The sequence below is a fragment of the Aedes aegypti genome, chromosome 2, assembly GCF_002204515.2.
Source record: "Aedes aegypti strain LVP_AGWG chromosome 2, AaegL5.0 Primary Assembly, whole genome shotgun sequence".
Lineage (NCBI taxonomy): Eukaryota > Metazoa > Arthropoda > Insecta > Diptera > Culicidae > Aedes > Aedes aegypti.
The window spans coordinates 262,238,714-262,264,114 of NC_035108.1; the positions used below are offsets into that span (position 1 = coordinate 262,238,714).

Here is a 25,401-nt window from a genome sequence, read left to right on the forward strand (position 1 = left end):
TAGCCATTACCACTCTGTAGGCGTCACCCCACGGACTCGAATTGGCACTCTGGCATAGACTATCAAAGCATGCCCGCTTTGAAGAGACTATCAAAGCATGCCCGAACGTCGTATGGCAGTGATGGTCATATAGAGAAGGCATGAGGGTGTCTGGTGGCTCGAACCCTTTTTTTGTGGATAAATTACTACAAGGGAGGGGGCAAAGACGAAACAAAGACCTCCATGATCCTTGCAATTCCCCAAAATTTTATAACACATAAGATAGTAGAGCAAAATCTAGAATGCCGTGAAACGCGTACAGCGATCTGTCAAACTTGGGTATCTTTTGCAGTACCAAGGCCCCAAATGCTGCACTAGAAGTGGTATCCATTCTGAACCCGAGTACTGTGACGCTATTCATCTCTGGAGGGGGTCTAACAATCCGAAAAAAAAAAACAAAACGTGGTTTATGAACAGCCCCTATCCAGAAAGTCATCAAAGCTGGAAGGGCACGATGGACGGGGCAAGTTTTAAGAATGGCGGACAAAAATCCCGGAAAATGGTGCTCATCTCGAAACTGACCGTTAAAAGACGACGAAGGATGCAATGAGCTAGATGTTTTGACCAAGTAGAAATCTTAGAAATGTGGAATGATCGAGATGTGATGTCTTGAAGAAAGTGGCATCATATCTTTACGATGCACGTGATTCACGAAATAGTTGCAGTACAATTCGGTTTTCAAGTTTCGCACAGGGATTCTTCAAAACAGTTTATCAATAACTGCGCGTTTTATTAAATTATAATATTTATTCACTTGCAGATACATGTACAAGAACCGATGCGTTACAGTACAATTAATACGTCGGGAGACAATGCAGTACATAGTTTAAACAGCAATATGGGAGTACACATCTGCGGATAACACAGCGCCTTGTAGTAGGACATCTATTTTGTCCATTTTATTCCCGAAGCAACGATTAGGACGACGGGGTGTATTTATAATCCATGCGGATAATTAATACATTTAACGATAGTAAGCGTTTGCGTTTGTTCAATAAATTAAAAAGAAGCTACTACAGAAGTAGAATACATTATTGGTGAATGATACTAATCGGAATCTTACATCTGTTTTCGAACGTGTAGGATAATAAGGTTATAGTAATTCCTGATGTAAAACCATGTTAGAATACGATTTTGTCGGAAGTAGTTAATATTTTTTGTTGGGAAATTGCGTAGGTAGATACATTATCCTTTTTTAAGACTGTGTCTATCTGTTGAAATAATTATTCTTTCTCAGTTATCGCGTGACACTTTTTGGTTCTTAACAGTGTATCCATTTGTATCTTACATTTTTCTCCACAAATACTTTACAGCGTAGTATAATAGTAGACTTTAGCCAATCTAAATTTGTTGGAAGCATTTACACTCTAATGTGATGAAATAAAGTTTTAAAATATAACTATTAAAAGAATCAATACTAAGACTTCTCGAAGAAACTAAGATGGCACACAAAAATGAATAATCGATACTATCAAGAAATGACAATGAATGTGAAAAATGAATTTGACATAATTTAACTTAGTGTTCGATCGATTTCGCTTCCTATTGTCGAGATGTTTGTCATGACAAATTTACGAGAAATATCCGTTCGTGTATCGCAGTGCTCGTATTTTTTTTATTACTTCCTCTCCCTCACAGCAGCTCTTTGGAATATAACATTATTTTAGTAGTAGTTTAAAAGGAGAAAATTATATTTTCGAGAGGCGTTCACTGTTAGCAAAGTTACACAATAACTTAGTGCGGTGAGGTAATCCATAGCTATAAATGCAGTTTTAACAATAATTGGTTCGAACCATGATGAACAAAACTACGGTAGTCACATTGTAGCTACTAAAATAAATTATGCTTAATTGAGGTGATGTTTTCTTTTCCACTCGTTTGAATATGCGTCCTATCTATACAGTTAACCATAAATTTCACTTTTTATACACTCACATGCTTTGTGATGTTGCTTTGTATGTTTTATGTTGAACATAATCCTGAGTCAACCCCGTAATTGACTTGTGAGTTTATTGTTTGATTTCCTTTGGTTTCGTTACTTTGAAGCATATCCTATTGAAGTGTTCGCACATTTGTTGTACCTTTGAAAAAAAAAAAAAAAAGATTTGAGAAAATTTATCAATAAATAGTGATTTATGTTTCAACCTAGATCAAACTACATATGTAGTAGTTTTTACTATTTCTTTTCGTAATAAATTGTTTTTCATCACGTCATGAAACGATCCATTTTCCTGCGCTGAATTATGCAGTTCCGTAACAGCCGACACAAAACTGGTTTCGGTTGCGTAATGACTCATTACGCAATGCGTTTTCATAACGCAACTTAAAAAAAAGTTTTGCGCGGCTTGATGCATTATAGCCTTGTTGGATAAATGTAGGGGGATTAGGGGTATAATGAACACACGGGACGAAATGGACACCGCCTCATTGCCTAAGAGTATACATAATTTATCAAAATTTTATACACTATGAAATCTATAATATGTATGAAATGTTTGACGGTATAAAAGTTTATGGTTTGCTTCAATTGTGCTCTAAAATTTTACTTTGATTTTTTCTTAACTTTAAATTGGTTCATAAGCCAGGCAATAAAAGAATCTTTATTTTAGCAAAGTAACTAACCTAGAGAAGTTTTTCTTGCTAATGCGATAGAAGGTGAGCCCTTTTACATATCAGAACGTTCGACACTAATTAACGATATAATTTTCACTAAATTACACAAAAGCTTCCATTTTCCACGTCACCTTTTTTAAGGCTGGACTCAATTCCAGATTTATTTGAAACCTTCAAGTAGAAGTGTTGTCACGATGAGAGGGATTCCAATAAATTGGTCAAATAAATCTATTAACAGAAAATCAAAACTTTGTCTTGAGAACATGCTTTTGATCTTAAAACAAATTTTCAGGCCAGCCATGTTGTATGCTGTACCGATGGACTAGCTGTTGTAATACCAGGAAGAAAGCTCAGCAGAGGATTCAAAATAAAATTTTGAAAACGGTTCTGAAGCTCCCTCCCTGGTATAGTACTAATGAATTACATAGAATATCCAATGTTTAAACATTGGAACAAATGTCAAATAAAATAATTCTAGACAATTGTTACAATCTTCTATTGCCACGATTAATGTGTTATATATTTAGGTTAGGTAAATTGAAAGTTTTTTTTTTCTCTCTTATAAGCATGTGAAACCAACTCATCGTGTTGTTAACAAAATATTAATGAAAGCTTAATTTTGTTTTACCAAATTAGGAGTATAGTGTTGCCTAACACAGAACACCTAGATATAAGGAAAGAATTGTTAGGAATGATACAAATAAAAAAAAACAGTGGAACATTGAATCACTGTCCAAAAAGTAAAGCATCACCTCAAAACAGGTAAATTCACATTGATATATCTCGAGATCCTGATTATTTGTTGTTCAGAAGGTCAAGGACATCCGAAAGGCAAATCAAGCATGAATTACTGGAATATGAAATTAATCTGTCCTGGATTACTTGATTCAGTACTGAATGACTTGCGTATGAAGTGAATGACCTGAACCACTTGATTATGAAGCGAATCAATCTTGAAACACTTGAATATGATCAAATCAATCATGAAACACTTAAACATGAAGTGAATCTGACACGAATAGTGAATATATCCTGAATCACTTGAACATGAAGTGAATCTAACATGAAACACTTTGATATGGAGCGAATCAAACCTGAATCAGATTAAAGTGAGTTGAGTCAAACCTGATCTTATACACTACCAGATGTCCTTGACCTTTTGAATAACTTTGCTAAAAACGTTCTCTTATCTAAATTATGGGATAGAACTAGTGTAAATTACTCATTCAAACATGATCAATGGCACACCCTTGTGGCAAAAATACACATAAAACTTCCTAATTCTCTTGACCTTCTGAACAACTTCGCCGAAGACTCAAACTTTTTTCCCATGTTGATCACAGGGTAGAACTAGTTTAAAATACTTTTTTTTATGCCGACTTGGGACAACTAGCGGAAAAAATTAGAATCAAACTGTTTGCCTTCCGAATGTTCTTGACTTTATTAACCCGTATAGACCTGAGTGAAAGCAAAAATGCTAAAACCGTTACCGCTCAGCGAATACTTAACGGTACTGGTACACATATCTAGTTTCTAGAAGTGGCCAGAGGAACTCGGAAATACCCAGACAACCAGAATGTACACATAATGAAATCACCTTTTGCGTTATGCGATGGTTGCGCAAAGTTTCACGTATAAGATGTTGCAAAAAGGCCTTATGCGTACAAAAGTGGAGGCGATATACGTGCATATTTTATATGATGAAAAATAACATGCAATGCGAGTGTGTAAATTTTATTGCGAACTAGTCTGTACTCTTATGCGACTTATTTTATGATAACAAAGTTGATTTGACAGCTTCTGCGGATTGATCCGACTTACTTTGTACGAGTATACGGGACGAAACGAAATGTACGTATGAACTCATAAAATAGCGTTTTAAACGACGAAACTCATCGGTCGAACGATATCATCCACCATGTTGTGCGGGTGTGATGAAATTTGTGTAACTAAACGACTTTATTCGGTAACTGTTATGCGACTTCTGGTTGTCTGGGTATTCCCGTTTTTTTTTTTTTTTTTTTTTTTTTTCATGCATCTCTAGGAGTTAAAAAAATCTTCTTAAGACTGGCCTGTATTTGTTCATGCTCATGCCCTAGTGTATGGTTTGGCACTGTGTGGGATTCGCAATGGGGCGCCTACCCACTAAAAAACAGTCTCCTAGGTACACCGTCACCGTAAAGAATTCTTCTCTGGCACCACCTTGCGGTATTACTTCGAAGAAGAGGCGACACATGCTACGCGCACCCTTCATTAACCCTTTCTTTCCCACGAGGTTTTTCGTAGTTTAAAAATAGAAAATGTGATATTTAGATAAATCACCAGAACAAAAGATGTAAAGTTTTACTCGAAAAAATGAATAGAACTGAAAAAAAATTTTTTTGATGGATCACCTGTGATCCATTGGGAAGATGACTGCAACTAGGGTAAGAAAGAGGCATCCATATTTTTTCCATGTCATTGTTTTTACTCATACATTTTTTTCATTTACTCATACAGTATGTTTTGCACACCTCTCGTCAATTTTAGAGGAAAATAAAAAGCTGGGAAGAAGTTTTTGTCTTTTTTGAGACACAAGCAAACATCACACTTAGTGCATTTTAATAAACTGAATGATCATTGATATTTGCAAAGAACGGTATTCAACGGGCCAATGTTCTACTCCGTCATACCGTGCTTATAGTTGTTGCTGAGTATGTAAACTGGTGATCGTCCTCAGCATCTTACAATTTCCTTTCCAACTTAAAATCATTTTCCAAGACATGGTGATAGTTTTGTTTTCGAAAAGAAAAGTTAGAATAGAATTGACGAAAATGTCGTTTTATTCCCAATGGATCACCAGTGATCCACCTAATTTTCCGCAAAATCAATAGTTTTGTGTAAAGAATATTCTAAAAACTCAACTGAATCTTGGAAAAATAATTCAATTGAGCTTGTTTTTATTTTTGTTTGGTGAAAATCATGTTTATATTTCTAAATATAGAAGTTTGAAAATCCACTTCATTTATATTGGAAAAAATGCTGACTTTATTTCGGTTATTGTGCTTTAACTAAAAATCCAAGTGATTATTTTTGATGAAACTTTGTACATTATTTCATGAAACATATGTGAACATGTGGTAAAAAAATGGATATGATCTAACTTGTACATTTTTTATACGACGTACGCAAAGTGGTGGATCACCTGTGCTACCATGGGAAGGAAAGGGTTAAGCCCTTCGGCTCCATCATTAATTTGTTAGTTCCTAAATTTTCGCTATCAGCGAATGCCATGCCCTTCGGCTCCCATTAATAATTTGTTAGTGTTCCTAATTTGTTATCTAAACATGCCATATTCAGCCATTCAGCTCACGATACCATGGGTGCCAGAACTCCCTGACGAAGGAAGTTCTCTCGGTGCTGGACGCGTGCCATTTAGCACTCCAGGTTCTCGCGCACTACTCGGATAGTCCCCGGCGGTGAATCTACCCTACCCCGACGAAGAGTTCCCCGGAGGTGGAAGTTCTTCCGGTACCGATACTGCCCGGATAGGTGCCGAGGTCGGTCCTGCGATTCCGGTTGACGGATGACTTCCGGTTCACAGGTGTCCGAAAACAAGATATCAAACATAATAATTCACTAAAAAGTGTTCCATTAAGCTTGGCACAGCTGTTTAGATACAAATTGGCCATTTTATCGAAAATTTGAGACATCCCGGGGTTCCAAAAATGGTCATTTGTAGGGCAAACACATGGTTATCCAATTCAATTGTTCCTTGAAAGGTTTGCGCTTATGCGCTTTTCTAAAAATTGATATTAGAATATGATATAATGCTTGTTTTAATTAATTATGATTCGTGGTTTACGGCTAACCAGCCGAGTGGAAGTTTGACAACTACCGAAAAACTAAACATAACATATACTTTGCAATTGGATTAAACGGACAAATTGATGTGAAGTTTGCGAAAAAGTTACACGTCTTCTCGGTGAGAATCGAACTCACGACTCCCTGTTCTCTAGATAGGGCGCGTTACCCCTAAGCCACGAGAGGACTCATGGACGCAGAGTGAATGTGGTATTTCAATATCTAATAAATAATGCGCTCTCGGGCTAGGCATTGGATATAAATAGAAAGCGTTGTGTTTGGATGGGCATCTAATTCTTCCGAAAGAGGTGCGCTTTTACGAAACAGGACCACGTGATTATTGAGCTGAAATCGAATTCAGGTTAACTACTGCGTCCATGAGTCCATGAGGTGGGCCAAGGACATGCGCTCAATTCCCATAGCGACATCATGACGAACCTGAAAACCGAGATTATGGATGAACTGAAGGCCGAAATTCGAAATAATTTTGATAAACTGATTAATTCAAGTTCCTGTACTCCATAGGCAGCCAATCCAGTATCGAAGAACTAACCGCCTTTGCTACTTGAAATTGGTAGCACACCAGTTCTGGCTGTATTTATCTCGGATCGCAAAAGATGTGTCTGCTGATCAAGTTTGCGCTTTGGCAAAAAAAAACGCCTCGGTACTGACGACGTTCAAGTAGTTCGGCTCGTGGCCAAGGGAAGGGACATAAATACATTGTCCTTCGTTTCATTCAAAATTGGCACGAGTTTGGAATTGAAATTCAAGGCTCTGTCCACTTCGACGTAGCCGAGAGGTGTTGTCTAGGGAGTTCACCAACAACAATGAAGAAAAGTTTTGGCGTCCAGGACATGTGGCTGCATCTGACGATCCGCTGAGCCTTCCAACAGAAGAAGTGGTTCTATGTAATGGAATAAGTAATAACCTGGGACGCACTCTTCCCCTCAGCTTAAAGGATGTCCCTATTTCGCTCACCGCAGTCGAGCCCCTCCCGCCAGCGACCAGCAGCCATCCCGGTCCTGCGTGTGAGCTGGAAGACGAGGTTTCCCGAATTCCAGCATCAGGCAAGTATGCTCACCACTTAAGAACTTCGTACGCTGTATCACCCGATGCTTTCAGTGCAACTTCAACGACTCAAACGTGTTCTTCATATCTGGACCGGATATCGGGACGCAAATTTGCCGCAAGCCTTAAGGAAGTCTCTATTTCACTCAAGGATTGCCAAGGATTTCACGGATCCATATTGCCTCAAATCCTTGTACTGCTCATTAGTTCGGGTTCAGTTGAATATTGCTCCGCAGTTTGGCATCCGTATTACCGTAACGGCGTTGAGAGGATAGAGTCAGTGCAACGTCGCGTCATCCGTTATGCTCTCCGTCTACTTCCATGGCGAGACCCGTTACGGTTACCTAGCTACCAAAGTAGGTGCCAACTCATTCAACTGGAATCACTGCAGACCCGTAGAGACGTCAATAGAGCGATGGCAGTGGCTGATTTGCTTTCAGTAAGAATAGACTGTCCTGCGCTCCTGGAAAATATCAATGCGAGTGCTCACTCTAGGACGTTGCGTAACAATGCTATGTTGAGGTTGCCATTGCGATGAACTAATTATGGCCAAAACAGTGCTATGGTCGGTCTTCAACGCGTGTTCAATAGGGTCGCTGAAGGATTTGATGTTCACCTGTCCCGTCAAGTAATACGTCGTAATTATGTAGATATTTTGTCCCGACTCTCTGTGTGAATATTTGTGACTTTCATTTGTTTTATTTTTTGACAATTTTGTTATAGTTTCAAATTTGTATTTTATTTTTAGTTGTATTTTATTTAAGTGGTATTTTTAGTTATCATTGGGGCTTACTGTATGTTGGTGTATAAATAAATAAATAATTAAATAAATAAATAAATAAATAAAGCACAGTACCCTTTTCAGCCGACCTAACCCAGTGATCCACCGGAATAATTCCGACTACAGTAACATTCCCGAGATCCTATGGCCACTTTTAGAAACTAGATATGTGTACGAGTATACTGACAAAAAATAGTTGAAATCCGTTAAGACTTAGTATTCGCTGAGCGGTGAGAGTTATTGAATTTTTTTTTTCACTCAGGCCTATGGGGATCTGCACTGTTTTGATTTTGCATGGAATTTTGACGTTTACTGGCCTTGTTGTTTACAAATTTTGTGAAGGGATGAAAGAGAGAGAATGATTTTTGTGCAGAGCCCCATACTGCCCATAACTGCATAACAGTCACATTCGACATTTTTGATAAATTGGAGTTAATACCATGGAGAGTCATCGAATGATAAATACTTTCGATCAACTTACTAAAATCTGTGAGATTGTTCTAGAAAATTCGAAAAAATACCAAGTTGTTTTGTCACATTGGCATTTGTAACCGCATAACAGTCACATTGAGATTATACATGAGCCTCATAATGTAGTAGCAACGAAATTTCTATAAGAATTATTTTCTTACTATTCACCCAAAATGCGATATGAGCTGTACAACATTTCAGCCTCAAATAAGCACTTTTAAATTATTAATGATTTTTTTAAATTTCAGTTTCCTCCCATACTGCCATTAAATGCAAACTTGGTATCCCATTTACTCAATGCAACTTATGGGCAGCATACGGGTCAACAACTTTGCCGAAAACTCGAACTGTATACAGGGCACCCCCGTTGGTTTGACCACATTTAATCTGAACACTTTTTAATTTGTACCCCGCTGATTTGCACATCGTTCATATTAAAAATGGTTTAAACGTCATTCAGCGCATGGAACGGAACACAGAATGAAAACAAAACAATGAAAGTGGTAACCAGACACACGGTTCTAGGGTAACTAGAAGTTCAAATCAAAAATGAACCCCGATGGTTTGCATGATGTACTGTACACATAACATGTGGAACAGAAGATTGAACTTGCTTAAAATGCTCAATTTTACATGCGGCACCTAGCGGCGAAATCTCGAACCAAACTGTTTGCCCTCCGGATGTTCTTCACTTTTTGAAGCCAAAAACTCGAACTACTAAATTTAAACGCTTACCAGCACTACCGTGAACGTACCATATTTGACGCGGGTCCAAACTTGACGCATTTTCTAATTAATGTTATCATAAATTAATTCTAGATCAGACTAGCACTCGAAAATGTATTGCTTAATCTTTATTTACATGTTATTGAAGGATTCCAATCGAAAAAAGTTTATATTTGATTGATAATAGTTAAAAAATAAAATTTATTTGGAAATGCATCCGACAAGTGCGTCAATTTTTTCATTCCTTAGTGAATGTGCTAACTATTGTTGATCAATTTTCGTGAAATTATTGTGCTGTTTTACAGCAATATCATCAACAACAGTCAGTAATATTCTTTTATTCATGAATTGACGTCGAAAGTTTTCTACTTTTAAGCTTTAAGACATATTTTTGTATGAAAATCTTGTGCGTCAAGTTAGGCACACAATGTTCCTAATTATTTGCTATTTTGTTCAGCATGTTTTGTTGAATCGAAAATAGGAAAATAAATATGTATGGTGCTTGCATTCAAAAAATCCGTCCGCAGAACAATCCAAGGCTTTATGTAATCACATGTAAAGGGTCATTCATAGATTACGTCACGTTTTCAGGAAGAGGAGGAGGTTCAGAGAAACGCAACGATTCGTACAAAATATTCGCACTTTTCATAAAATAAATGTGGCCAAGGTTGAGAGGGGTTGAAAATTGTACAATTTATCGCGGTTTATGGAAGTCCCCTAATGTTTCAAGGAAGCTTCAATAAATGCGTCAGGAGGTGAGTTGTAGGTTCAATGGTTTGTTTCGTATAATTTATACAATAGGGGGTGTCCACGAGATACGTGTCACAAAAACATACCATTTTCTACAAAAACCCGCCCATCCGCCCTACTTCACACTTTTTATATGAAGCCTTTAAGAAACTTGTATGATTCGTCACATCTTGCAGAACACCTCCTTCCCCCCAATAACATGACGTACTTAATGTATGACCCATATATGGTTCTCGATCTATTTCGAGGCCTATACTGCCGTTGGTTCTACGCATATTTGTCCCGCGGTCCATATAGGTGACATAGAACATGGGACAAGTAGGCGTAGTTCACGTGTTATAAGTAACGAAGATTATCAAACGGCCATTTTTGGAACCGGTTGTTTTCGTTCTAGTTTTTGACCAATTTGTCCCTTATTTTAGCAAGTACCTTCCCCGTTCCAGCGCAACGTAGTTTCCAAACCTTTCCCTTGTTTGATATCACGACGAAAATACATTAAACTAAACAATAATGCTTAACTATGGATTGAACTCAATCGCCGGTTTTATTTTCTACACTAACTAAACGCATAGCAAAAGTGACTACCGAATGACGTCATTCAAAACTTTTTCCAAAGGTTCTAACTTTTATGTCCTCTCTAAAACGCTTTTTTCAATTAATTGAACTTTTGAATACTGAAACTCTTGTATATTTTGAACTTTAGCAATTATTTGTAAGTGCGTCAAATAAGGAACATAGTGCGTCAAATTAGGCACATTGAAGAATGGATGCGTCAATTAAGGAACCTAATGTGTTCCACAAAAAGTCAATCAAACGTAAAGAAAAAATCGTTCAATATTGTTTTACTGATTTTTCCCTAATTCTATAATAGTTGAGCTATCATAGGTTCAAATTTCAACAAAATCGGATAGATTTAGACGATTTGACAAGTGTTTGAATTTAGAATTTTCTTAACCGCGTCAAATATGGTACGTCCACGGTACCTAGCGAAAAAATTGCCGAACTAAACCGTTTGCCTTTCGAATGTTCTTCACTTTCTGAACAACTTGGTCCATGACTCTAACTTTCTATCTCATGTGGTTCACAAGATAGAACTAGTTCAGAATGCTCACTAGAGCAACCTAGCTTCAAAATTCAGAAATAAATTTGCCTTCCTTGATCTCCGCCTTTTCGGAAGAAAAAACGCCACCTGGAGGAGACGGAGTGCGAGGAGATGGAACAGCTTAGCCGGTCTCAAGAAACGCGTACGTTCTATCAAAAGCTCAACGCATCCCGCAATTGCTTCGTGCCGCGAATCGAGATTTACAGAGATAAGGATGGGAGCATCTTTACGGACGAGCGTGAGGTGATCGAAAAGTGGAAGCAGCACTACGACGAACACCTGAATGGTGCTGAGAGCATAGGCACAGAAGGTCGAGACAACAGATGAAATGCCTCCGTCGGTACTGCGGACGATGGAAATCAACCAGCCCCCACTTTGAGGGAGGTTAAGGATGCCATTCACCAGCTCAAGATCAATAAAGCTGCTGGTAAGGATGGTATCGGAGCTGAACTCATTAAGATGGGCCCAGAGAGGCCTGCCATTTATCTGCACCGGCTGATAGGTACAATCTGTGGAACAGAACAACTACCGGAGGAGTGGAAGGAAACGGTAATATGCCCCATCTACAAGGCGACTAATTAGATTGTGAGAACTTTCGAGCGATCGATCACCATTCTAAATGCGGTCTACAAAGTATTATCTCAGATCAACTCACGTCGTCTCTACGAGTTCGTGGGAAGTTATCAAGCCGGCTTCGTCGACGGCTGATCGGTCAGATCTTTACTGTACGGCAAATCCTCCAAAAATGTCGTGAATACCGCATCACCTTTTCATCGATTTCAAGGTGGCATACGATAGTATCGACCACGTAGAGCTATGGAAAATCATGGACGAGAACAGCTTTCCCGGGAAGCTCACGAGACTGATAAGAACAACAATGGCAAGTGTGCAAAATTGTGTGAAGGTTTCAGGCAAACATTCCAGTTCGCTTGAATCCCGTCGGGGACTGCGACAAGGTGATGGTCTTGGACCACAATTGTTGTAGCTCCAACCCAAAGTAGTGTCTAACTTGAGTACTTACCACAACAGATCCATAGTGCCAATGAGCCAGGGAACTACCGATTACAAGTAGATACAGTAGAGGCCGTTCAATGCCAGGCATCGAAACGCTCAGTAAAACAGCGACGCATAACACTCCGGTCATCCAGTTGAACGTTTCCATAATTGTGTTGGACATCTGAGACACAATCAGTCGGCACTGGAATAATAATCACAATCGCTAATTAGTTACCTACAGTATTGGACAATACGTTTGCAACTTTTTCGATATTTCATAAATATGGTCTATTTTGAAGGGTTAGGTCTGAGTTATTTATGTACCGATTGGAATGAAATTTTCACCGATCTTCACTTGAATTTGAACATACATTTTTAAGTAGGATTCTTCCAATCACAAGTTCAAAAGCAATGATAGGAAGCAATAGGAAATTATAATTTTTAATACAAGTATCAAACTAACTACTTACACTTATATTGCTGAAAATCGTCCCGCTGAGAATGTAAACGGCTCGTGGGTCCTTGTTCATAATATCATTGGGAGATACGAACACCCACAGAAGCGATACGAACATAAACGTTCCATAGGTGAAGAGCGGCCGCAGTGCTTCCTTCGCCGTACGCATCTTTCCGGTGCGATCCTTGTACGACCGGTACATATTGTACACCACCATCGGCAGGTTGGACATGGCACTCACATGCAAACACAGTTCCATCAGTTGACCTGCCGAGATGCTCCACGGTAGCTCCGTCTTCCACATTTGGTATCCGTACTTCCATGTTGCCAGATACATCAGGACCGATCCCTTTAAAAAATAATGAATGTGATTAAAGTAAAGTTTTTCGAGTTTCTTTGAGCTTCGAGGTGTATTAGTTTTTGCTCAAATTCTTGGAAACCATGTTTGGCCCATAGTAGCATAGCATAGACATAGACTGACTGTACATGTCAATGGTTGCTACTCCGTAATCGATCGGAACTGATAAATATTGCACTTCAATCCAAACGAATAAGGGATGGGACTTTCCGCTTATTCTCGAAGAGCACATTTTAGCAGATCTCATATCATTGACAAATAACGGCGCTGGCCAAGTCCCAATCTATTGGGATGAAGAGGGAATGATAGTGTGTAATAATTGTCGCATCTAGAGACTGAGAATACCTCTGCATCTCCGCAATCACCACGAGAAGGATGCTTACTAGTGAGGGAGGAAAAAGATCTGGGAGTCACCTCTGGTCGGTGATACGATTCATAGATAAAAAGGGCAAATACGTCTCTTACTTGAAAACTAGTTTTCAATATTTGTCTCGCGGTGAAAGATATTGGTAGAAGATCAAAAAAGTTCGTATGCATTCATAATGCCAAACTATTCTATGGTTGTTTTTAGTAATGACGAAAAGGAAAGGTATGTGTATGTTAAATTGTGTAAAACAGAAATAATACTCTATGCCGACACTTGTGATGACGAACCATCCATAGTTCGTTTGAAAATTACAGAAACGTAACGTTACCGTGAAAAAACGAGCTCACCAGTTGGTAATACATCCTAGATCGAGCACGAATATCTTTTTTGTACCTGTATAACGTGAACCGAACATGATTGGTCTTGATTCTATCACTCACCCGAAAAGAGCATGCAACATAATCAAAAGACCACACAGTAGTCCTTACGAAACTTTTGCCCTACTTCACGCTACTTACCCACATTCCCAAATCATATCCCCATGGCAGATACAGCACCCCCGTATTGTACTTTTCCCAGTGTGAGAGATAAAAGTTGAAGAAGATCGTCCACATGATGTAATACATCCGGATTGGCGGCACCGACAGTTCCCCTCGCCCAAAAATGCTATACAGACAGGCAGGAATGAAAAACGCCGAATACGAATCCAGTCCGTGGTCGAATAGCTCGCCCAGCGGCCCGGACAGCCCTATCCGGCGTGCCTGCTTTCCGTCGATACCGTCCAGGGTGTACGCGAGGAATATGTTCACGGCTGCCATGAGCCAGAACCACCTGGGGATCGGTGTGCAGTTCTCGCAGTCGGTACTAGCCCAGAATCCCCAGTCGTACCAGGAGAGCACGGCGAAGTTCAGCACCGTGAACAGGAAGCCGGCAAATGTCATCACATTTGGGGCGACCCATTTTGGGAAGTACTGAGGAAGGAAGAAGACGACGATTACGATTAATATTTCATTCAAGCACAAATGGATTTTCAGTAGTCAGAAAACATGTTTTCGATTATATGGATGGAAAGATAATATATTGGAACAAAGTTTTCTTACTCACCTCTACTAACCAATTCCAGAAAGGGTGCATCACATAGATACTCAGTGGCGAAGTATCCCGGGCACTATACTGTAATTAAAAAAAAAAAAAGTGTCAGGAAGTACATATTGCTGTAAAGATTCAAACTATATTTTTGTATAATGCCATTGGCGTAGCTAGGATTAGGTGGAGAGATGTGCAGAGTGTTCTGATTGGAGGGATGTTAGTATCCCATGATAAACTTGAGTTCCTTGTAGGGTTCCCTAAAAAATCTTCCATACATCCTCCAAAGTGTTTGCATAGCATTCTTCTAAAAAATATAACAGAAATCCAAAACATATAACAGAACCAGACTGTAGACTGTAGAATTTTCTTCAGTAATTGTGGAATGTATTCTCCCAGGTAATAATCGCAAATTGCACTAGTTTAACCAGAAATGTTCGCATATATACTCAAACAGGTTGGCCACAAAATTTAAAAACTCCCGCTTTTTCCGATATACTTTCCAGAATTCTCCCGGTTTTAATTTTGCTAATTGAAGGCATTTTGATTAATCTTCTAATCTTCGATTTTTTCTTCATGAAAATGAATGGTTTTCTTATGCAAATAAGTTTAGGGTGAAAATGAAACAAAGCCACACTATTTATTCATTACTTGACCTTGTTTATTCAATTCTCACTCGATTTGTAAACCCGTACAGGCCTGAGTGAAAGCAAAAATACTAAAACCTTCACCGCTCAGCGAATACTTAACGGATTCAAATATTTTTTGTCGGTATACTGGTTCACATATCTAGTTTAGAGAAACTCGGGAATAGATTTTGAACTGCTGTCACGTTTTTTTCGCGTTCGGCGTACTTTCCGCTGGTGGTTCGGCCGGTTCTACGCCACCCGTATTTAATTATTCTTATGTGTTCTTAAATGTCTTGTGTTAAGTGAAGTTCAAATGGATTTTCTTGGAAAATATCAGATATTATAATAGTTGTGTGATAAAAATATGCCATTTTGTTGATTTTTGCATTATATTGCAAACAATGCGATTGAAGTGTGAAACCTGCATTCATAGTGCTGTTTTTTATCGCAAAATTGCTCCTTTTCCGCGTTTTGTCTGTTTCTAAGTTTAGTTTGTAAGCCGATGGAAATAGATAGAATAGGAATAGTTAAAGCTCAGTTTACCGCCTTAGCGGAGCAGACAGCGCAGTTTTCGGAGAAAGTAGAACCGGCGCACACATTTTTCAGGAGACTACAGGAATCTGGTGAGTTCGTTACTTTATAGTCAAAACCAGAACTTGTACTGGATGTTACGATGATGTGCGTGTTTCAGAGTGCGCCATATTTCTTTGGTAAACAAAGCTAACGGTGCTATGTGAGTTTTTTAATGCCATTTATTTCTTCAATTTGTTTTTTCGACCAGTCACTTGTCGTGAAGTTGACCACCCGTTGTAGGTACACAGACAATGTTTTTCGGAGTACCGTCGATGGGGGTGACAATGGGTCTAGGGGGTGAGATTGGGTCAAAACGGAAAAAAATGTGTTGTGAAATATTTCAGCTAATAACGCTGATATTATTAAAATTAATCATTCATATGATAGGGAACATATTATTACACATAATTCATAACAATATACATGTTTAGAAATAGTAGTTTTTGTTTACTACATCAATAAACTTGCATGTTGAAACTAGATAAAATTTACAACATTAAATTTCTCCTGTACAAAGTATCACGCATGTACTCTAGCCTCTATCGTTGTATTAGTAGAATGTTGAAAGTCTTTTCATTACACATCACAGGTATTTTCCGGAATCTGTTTGATTTTCCCACAAAAAAAATCATTTTATTCGGTACGATGTCTAAAACATTGAAAATGGGAGTGAGATTGGGTCAAGCAAGAACGATAGTAAATGAAATTCCAAGTCCACTTTTTTGACATTTTACGGTGCCGGGTGCACTCTTTTTTCATTAAGATGTGTTTATTCTTTCTATATACAGCATCTCTGAAACATCAAACAAGTCTACTTGAGTATTCCGTGCATTGAATAACAATATAACGCATTTTGACAACTTCTCAAACCAGCAACTGTGTTTCGTGCGCAGCAACATCGTAAATTTTTATCAAAAGGATGTTTTTTTCTAAATTTGATTATTTATCAGTGTTTTCATATAATAGAAATATCTCACGGAAGTACAAATGAGTTGGATCGCTGAAATACTGGGATTATGACGTCAACTTCTGGCTGAAATTTATTGATCGTGGAATGTCGCACCGAAATTTAACTATTTGCGAAGGTTTAAAAAAATCACTGTTTCAGTGCACCTTTGGGGAAACTGAATAGACTTTATAGCAATGGGGATGAGACTTTGAAGACAATTTGAGGGAAAAACCAAGAAAATTTATGTAAACTTGACGATAAATGTTGGGTTTACATATTTTTTCTCCTAGCTCTTCAATTTTCTGTATAATCTTTCTTTTAAGTGGGTTTATCATACTTGTGAAACATCTTAGATATCTGTTTGTCTTGTTTGCATCGTTTTTTATCAATATTTTTCAGTTGTGAATGGTTTTGAAATCATATTCTCAAAAACAAGTTATTTTAATTACAGTGACACAATGTCACCCTCTCTATGGGGTGAGATTGGGTCATTTTTCAATCACTTGTGGTGCCGCTGTAAATAAATATTTGTCTTTAATTTTTTGAACAGTTGTTAATGTACCATCAAAGTACATACACACGAAATTTGAAGTTTTTTTTTTTTTTTTTTTTTTTTTTTTTTTTTAAAGGCATTTCGTGCTCATGGCCACTACTGTGCCGGAATCAGTTTTATCTGTATCTTCCTTACCGATACAGTTCTATTTTTAGCTAATCTATATTTACATCTGCATTCACTCTCTTCTGCTCTTTTGCTCTCACACCGAGCAGGTAGGAGAGTGCTCTGCTGTTGGTCCAATCGATTTCCATAAGCCATAATCCATTGCTCTTGCGGTGGTTCGTTTTGCCGTGTTCCTGAGTCGTTTGAGGCTAGCTGCCTGCGAAGTGGGTCAGTTTGTCTCAGTCACCATCTGATACTGACGGAGGATGGATGTGTTCCCCTAGGCACGGTCCTCCGTGCGGCGTCTTCTGGTGGCTGGACGGGATTTTTGGAGGGGCTGGGAATTGAATCCATGACCTTCCGCTTATGAAGCGAAAGCGTAACCTCAAGGCTACGGACCCCCCCCTAAAATTTGAAGTTTATTGGAATTAAATTGCGATAGTTGTTCAAAAAATAAATCGCACATATCCCTTTTTGACCCATTGTCACCCCCAACGACGGTACGAAAACAGTTTGCGCGTTTTAGCCACACGGCTGTTTTTTTTTTCGTAACAATCCGATGACCCTGAAGGGATCGGTTCTTTTTTTTTAACGAGCAGAAAGATACAACCGTTAAACGGCTCTACCCCATTTGGCATAATGCCGTTTAGCATAATGCCATTGGGCATAACAGCCATTTGGCATAATTTATAAAAGAAAACAAATTTATTAGTTTTCTCTTTGACATTTCAAAATTGTCAATTGGAATTTTAAGTACTTGAAATTAGAATAATATTTGTCTAGGACAAGTAAAGTATACTGAAAAGAGGACAAATTATGATCATGATTTTTCAGTATAAAAAAAAGTTAAGCACAATTAACAAGACATGTGGCAAAACGAAAAAAACTTTATGAGAAACATACAGTATATTACGGATCACATCTTAGGTTGAGAATATCGTTGGAGATTTGTAATCAGGGTCTTTCAACTATTGCTGTTAATACAGCTGCCCCTTTGTGTGGGAGGTTAATTGATCGCGGAGATGGAGATCTGTTGAATGTAAACTTACTGATTCCAATACAGCATCATAAGCAAGCTTTCCACTTCAAACTTCGAATTGAATCGTTGCGTGAAATCTGACTAAAAGAAAAAATCAAAATTTGTTTTAAAATGCGTAATATTGGTGCACAAAAATTCATTAAAACTAGTAAATTTCACCTTCTTTCTCACATAGGATTTTCTTTTGGGTTTGAAGTTTAGCAAATCACAATGTTTATATCGTTTTGATTCATAATGCGGACACTTAAGCCCTTAGTGAAGAAGAAGCATATAAAATGAATCGTCATTCTGTATGATTTCTCAGCGTTATCGAGAATTCAAACCATTTAACTTTCAAATGATGGATGATGGTTTTGATTCTGCAAAATGTATTATTTAAGATTAATAGAAATGTGTGGACTTTTATGAGTCTTATTCTTGACGCTTCCTTGCTTTTGCCTTATATTGTGTACTCTTTGATTCAAATTCCAGACAGCTCATAGAAATCATAATTAGAAGTGGCATACCCCAATTTTAATCACATAAACCACTAGAGAGACATCTGAGACGGTTGCCCCAACTTAATTGTGCAATAAAAATATTCATAGATATCTATGAATATTTCTAATTAAAACCAGTCACGAATGCGGTTTCTTTTGAACAGAAAATATTAAACATTTCGTGTGTTATGCGTAGAAATACAGTAGTGGGGCAGTTATGCGTGGAAATTCATCAATGGGACAAATTGACTTGGCTTGCTTTTCATTGAGTTTTCGAACAAAGTTAATTTTTGGTAAGCGTTTTCTAAAACTATACGTAAAAATAAACTGTTTGATGAAAAAAAGTCAAAACGCACAAAAAGTAACATGGGACAATTATGCGTATAACGGCAGTCTATGTTATACACAACTTGACATTCTCAAATGGTAAACATGTCAAATATGGTTCGAAACATCTTTAAAACAAAGCATAACGTATATTCTTCCGAATAGGACCGGTTGAAAAAGATTTAGTCATTATTTAGTACAGAAAATGCAATTTCTATAGAACAACCTTCAAGAAATTTGAAAAATTCAAAAGGGTCAATTTCAACTGACATCTCTCTAGGTCACATGCTGTGAAAAATCGAAATATACACCGATCGATCTGAAAATTTGGGGATGTTATTGTTTATCAAGACTCCTTAACACATGCAAAAGTCAATATAAATCTTAAATCTATTTTTTTTTTTCATTTATTATTCAAAACGACAAAATGTTCACTTGCCTTAGTAGTAAAGAGACAAATTTCAAAACAACTTTGAGAAGTTTGTGAAACATAAAAACTTTTTCAACAACGATGAGACGTCTTCTTTGATTTTAATGGGCTCTCAAACACAGTGGAAAATGCAACAACAAGACTCAAATACTACCAATAAGTGAAGCAGGAGTTTTAATAACATAGGGTGCCGGTACCAATGGTTGTAATGTACCAGTAGATTGGACTATGGAATAAAACGTACATTTTTCGAAAAAAACGACATGTGATATTTTTGGTGGATAGATCGTCTCTAGTTTAGTCGATTGGCCAAATTTCAGCTTTTTATTTTATCAATAAGTCATATAAATAATTAACTTTATGCAAAAAATTTGCTCCCTTGCACCAGTAGTTGCCGTCGTGTTCCAATAGTGGATCAACGGGTGAAAGCAGTTTTTAAAATGGATGTATAAAAATGAAGAAAAGCACCAGAGATGATCTTTATGCTTTATTCGAAAGATATTAGATGCCGTTCTGAGGGAAAAATGTTGAACTCGTGTAAAAATTTACCATTTTGTTCAAAATTCCTTGTATCATTCCCGAACGTCTACTACTGGAGCACTAGCGCAACTACTGGAACACGTGTACCAATAGTGGCTCAAGCTATTTTATGTTAAAAAAAATAGTTTTATCACTTCTTTCATATTTTTCCCATATAGTAGAGGTTTAAATCTTTCTGTTAACGCCAAAAGATCTCTGTTAAGTCTTTTCGTTATTTTGTTATGATTTTTTATAGCTTAAGTAGTCCACTAATGGCACCGGCACCCTAACTTAAATTTTAAATTTATTTTGTCACTGTATATTCACTACTTAAAAATACCGGTACAACCAGAATAAAATTCTGGACATATTTTTTTGTTAAAGGGTGTTCACGATGAAATTGCTCTAACTTTTTAACCGTTGGGTAGAATTTAATGGAAATTTGGGTGGATTTAGTTCATAGTGCATTATTTACATCCTACAAGTTTTAAAGTCACGTGATCAAAACTCGCGGAAATGGAGTCGAAAGAACAGCTCGTGCGTGATAAAATCTTGCGCATTCATCACGAGAACAAAGATCTCTCGCATCTTTCCATCGCTAAAACGTTGGGAATCGCGAATTCCACGGTGTCGCGAGTGATTAAGCGGTTCGAGGAACGATTGACCACCGATCGGAAGCCCAGAAGTGAAGGAAAAAGTATTCCGTACAACACCAAAAATCACAACCGTGTAGTTGGGGCCTTCAACCGAAACCCGAACGCCTCCGTTCGGGATGTGGCTAAGAACCTGCACCTAAGCCGAAGTTTCGTCCAGAAGGCCAAAACTAAGGCTGGGCTTCGAACGTTCAAGGCACAAAAGGCCCCTAATCGCGACGAGAAGCAGAACAAGTCCGCCAAAACCCGTGCCAGGAAGTTGTACCTCAACATGCTGATAAAAGTTGAATGCTGCATCATGGACGACGAAACATATGTGAAGGCCGACTTCAAACAGATTCCCGGCAACCTGTTTTTCACGGCCAAGCATAAGTTCAGCGTTCCTCTCCTGAAGGCCCACAACGTCCCAACAATCTTCTGGTCGGATTTGGCCTCATGCCACTACTCCAAAGATGTGCTGAAGTGGTATGCGGACAATAAGGTCAATTTCGTGCCGAAAATGTTCAACCCTCCCAACACTCCGGAGCTCCGCCCCATCGAGAAGTACTGGGCGATTATGAAGCAGCACCTTCTTAAACGACCTAAGGATGTGAAGACAGTCGAGGAACTCAAGAAAGTATGGGCTTACATGAAAAAAAAAAACGATTGATTCACAGATTGTACAGAATCTTATGGCCAGGGTTAAGGCCAAGGTGCGGGCATTTGCGTATGGACTGTAAATAGTATACGAGTAAAATGGTAAAATGAAGTTTAATAGTTATTTTTTAATCCCTAAAAATGTGATGGCAATCGGATGAAAACTAGAATTTTGCGAATCAATTTTGTGTGTGTCAATTTCATCGTGGACACCCTTTATTTTTGTTAGTATAGTATACATAATTTACCAGCAAAATTTACGGATTTATTAAAATCCGTCCAAAAACTGTATTTTACAAAATCTTGGATAACTTGGATAGGGGCCCAGATAGCCGTAGCGGTAAACGCGCAGCTATTCAGCAAGACCAAGCTGAGGGTCGTGGGTTCGAATCCCACCGGTCGAGGATCTTTTCGGATTGAAAATTTTCTCGACATCCCAGGGTATAGAGTCATCGTACCTGCTACACGATATACACACTCTCTAATAAAGAAAATTCATTCATTCATTCACGATATACACATGCAAAAATGGTCAATCGGCATAGAAAGCTCTCAGTTAATAACTGTGGAAGTACTCATAAGAACACTAAGCTGAGAAGCAAGCTTTGTCCCAGTGGGGACGTAACGCCAGAAAGAAGAAGGATAACTCATGAACAATTTTTTTGTCCACAACTAGTCAAGAACATTAGTTTCATTGTCGCAAAAAATAAATGGTGGAGCTTCGTGGGGCTTTATTGACGTTACTGAAAAATAAGAAATGGCTTTATAGTTTAATAGTTTATTAGAGTTCATTGAGCAAATAACGATAAAAAAAACTCATTCTACTACTTAATCCAAGATGGCCGCTAGATTTTTTCACTTAAAATAATATTATTTTTCTCACTCGTCTCGAAAAATACACCAACGATTGAAAACTTGTTTCTTGGTTGTACAAAATATGATATTTTCATTTATTGAACTCGCCATTCACGTCAAAATCGTAGAATATGATTTAGAAAAACGTTCATTTCATTTGGTAAATATCATTGCTCACCTAGTTTTTGTAGCCTCAGCTTTCTGCTGGTGACCTCAGAATTCTAAACGTTCTCAAAAAACAAGAACGTCTATTTTTCGTAATTAATAAAATGAAGAAACAAACAATTTTATTTTTCTACATTTCTCGAATTCTTTTTTTCAAATCGACGTAAATAGCTTTCATACGCTTTTGAGAAACTTAATTAAGAAGAATTACAACCTCTTTCAAAAACTGTTTTAAAATGAATCACCTTTTTAACAGATTTTCGCCGTGTACATCGCTTAAATTTTGCATACAATCAGCTAGCGTTCAAAAACTATGTAGTTTCTATTATTTCCCACAAAAAAATTATAACAAAATGATAAGCCGTTTCATTCAGTTACTTTCGACATTTTGTACCAGTGTAAAATCGGCTCAAGTAGTGTTTTGTTTTGATTCGTGGTTAAGTCACTTTGCCTCCATAGGCCTTCTCATGTGACAGGTCCGTCTATGCATTTGTTTACATCGGTGGAGGACTGGTGCAAACAAGAGGCTGTCATTTCCATAGAAGAACTGTCAAAAAGCTTCCCGATCAGCTGATTTGAAACGTCTTGTGAATAGGCCTATACAACGGAGCGGTGAAAGTAGCGGTTGGGTTGAGAAAGTTGAAATTCTTACTTAAGCCGTTTTGTAATTTCAGAACTAAATGACGGAGTGTGAATGATAATCATTATTAGAATCAGTGTGACGTTTTATGAAATAAGCAATCAATTAGTTCTTTCCTTATAGATATTTAATCGATAGATATTGATTCCAAACAAAGACCATCTAAGTGTTCAATTTGCATGTCGTAATTTTGCCACAGTGGCACACTGTGTACAGTTAATGACTGTTCTTGTATGATTTGTAAAAGCAAGTCAGTTCAATAAACACCAACTAACTCATTTTATAGAATCAATTATGATTATATTGATTATACTTTCACATTTAACAATTATTTCTGTTCGGTTCTAGCATGATAACAAAAACACCACCCATTCAATCATTATCATTAAAATTCACTTAGCTGCTGTCTCGTTTACTCATTATGCGTTCATATTATGTGTCTAGCGTGGCGCTGAAAGAACCGTTCTCTCCTAATATTGACCGGCAAGTTTTATCTATAGCATGACACTGTATCCAAAAACAGCACCTTGGCGGAGTTTAATCTCTAGCTTATATAATTTCCCCAATCTGGCCCAACGAAACGAATTAACACTGATTGATGTTTTACGTTCAAAATCGAAACCAGTGTCCACCACCTACCTTGTAGCTATCGAACCCCGCGAGGTGCTCCTTCGTAAGGTATCCATTGGCCATGGTGGCAATTGTATTTCCGATCTTCTATCCACCAGAAAATCCAGTTTCCTAGCACCGACCCGAAACGGGGAAAATTCACTTGGCTTTCCACTCGGTAAGGATTTTCGCACTGCTTCTTGTGTTTTGTGTCACTTCCGTTTTCTCCAATGACGAGAAGCCAGGTAAAACGCAGAAGCGCACACCAAAAAGGGCAGCGAAGGGACACGCCGCGGATGATTGGCAGGCTACATGCAAAAAAAAAAATGTAAAATTTATATGAAAATACGAACGCCGGAATCGCTTAGTCAAACAACACAGTAACTGCTTCGCATTCTAGCACACATAATAAGATTTCCTGATTACACTGGATATTAATTGAATTATTGCTATGTTTCCGGTACCTTTTTCACACAGATTAGTTGAATTATTTTGGGAAATAAAAACTTTCAATCGAACGCACGCGAATCCATCAACCCACTGCTGCAGAAAACTGATGCGATAAACGAATTTTAGCCAGTTTCCTTTTTGACAGACTGTCAAAGCTTTTGTATATGTGTGTGTGTGTGTGAGATAGCGCATAGGGTTACCAGGCGTGGCGTAACTAATTTTCGAGCAGTTCAGGGAACATGGAAAAATTCTGTGTTTAAGTTCAACGCTCCGTCATCGTAAACTTCAGAAGCAGTTTGTGTTCAAAACTCAAAATTATTCGATGAAAATGTGTTCACTGTGTTTCGGTTGGAGAATAGAATACAGTGAACACATTTTCCTGATTTTGAACGAAATAACTGTTTTTGAAAATTCCAAAATCAATGACGGATCCTGCCCCCTTAATATTATATATTTTTGCTCACTACGCCACTCATGACCATCCTGGCAGCGAGATTAGGGTTTATTCACAAATTTCATAACGCCAAAAATGGCTATTTCAGACACCCACCCACCCCCTCGTAATGCTTTTTGTATGAATATTTTACAAATTTTGTATGAGTCGTAACATCACATGGATACCCACCCACCCCCTTCAGCGTTATGAAATTTGTGAATGGGCCCTTACTGTCAATCAACTTTGATCTGGAAAAAAGGGAGATGTGGTGAATCTGAAAAAAAAACTGCGATCTTTAGTATTAATAAACCCTAAGATTGTTATTTAAATATATATGCACAATTTTAGAGATTAGTGAATAATATCAATGTGGAGTTTTCATGTCTTCACTGCTTGACAGTTTAGCACGGCCTACTCGATAGTATGCCAAATCACCACACCACATCTCCTTTTCTCTTGAAGAACACGGCATTTCGGTTGGTTACGAGTCCGTCCGTCTGCACCAATGCGTTGGGTATTCTGTCCAGGTTCAGTCCGTACTCGCTCGTCGCTTCACCTTCGAGGTCGACATTTCCATCCTATCTGACATCCTGATCGGAGCCATTCCACTGCTGACGCCATGTGTGCCGAATTTCCCAGATGCCGTCAACCGCTCGATTGTCAGTGCCAACATGGTCTTCACGGAATTCTTGAAGCT

General features: G+C 38.1%; 1 protein-coding gene across 1 annotated transcript; it reads right to left on the minus strand.

Annotated features, from left to right (window-relative positions):
* Positions 1–766: 766 nt before the first annotated feature.
* LOC5570917 (ethanolaminephosphotransferase 1) lies at positions 767–24,397 on the minus strand. Its single transcript, XM_001653346.2, has 7 exons — positions 24,283–24,397; positions 23,849–24,126; positions 14,676–14,744; positions 14,090–14,542; positions 12,860–13,195; positions 12,415–12,591; positions 767–2,120 (listed from the first exon to the last, which is right to left on the minus strand). Exons 2-7 carry the CDS (start codon positions 23,900–23,902, stop codon positions 2,049–2,051), a joined length of 1,161 nt encoding a protein of 386 aa, XP_001653396.1. The 5' UTR covers positions 23,903–24,126; positions 24,283–24,397; the 3' UTR covers positions 767–2,048.
* Positions 24,398–25,401: the final 1,004 nt, after the last annotated feature.

Coding starts and splice junctions, on each gene's coding strand:
- LOC5570917 (XM_001653346.2), bottom strand. CDS start 23,902: ATGGCCAATGGATACCTTACGAAGGAGCACCTCGCGGGGTTCGATAGC. Junction 13,196..14,089: donor GATATGATTTGGGAATGTGG/GTAAGTAGCGTG, acceptor TATTTTTTAAAG/GGATCGGTCCTGATGTATCT. Junction 12,592..12,859: donor CGATTTTCAGCAATATAAGT/GTAAGTAGTTAG, acceptor TTATTATTCCAG/TGCCGACTGATTGTGTCTCA.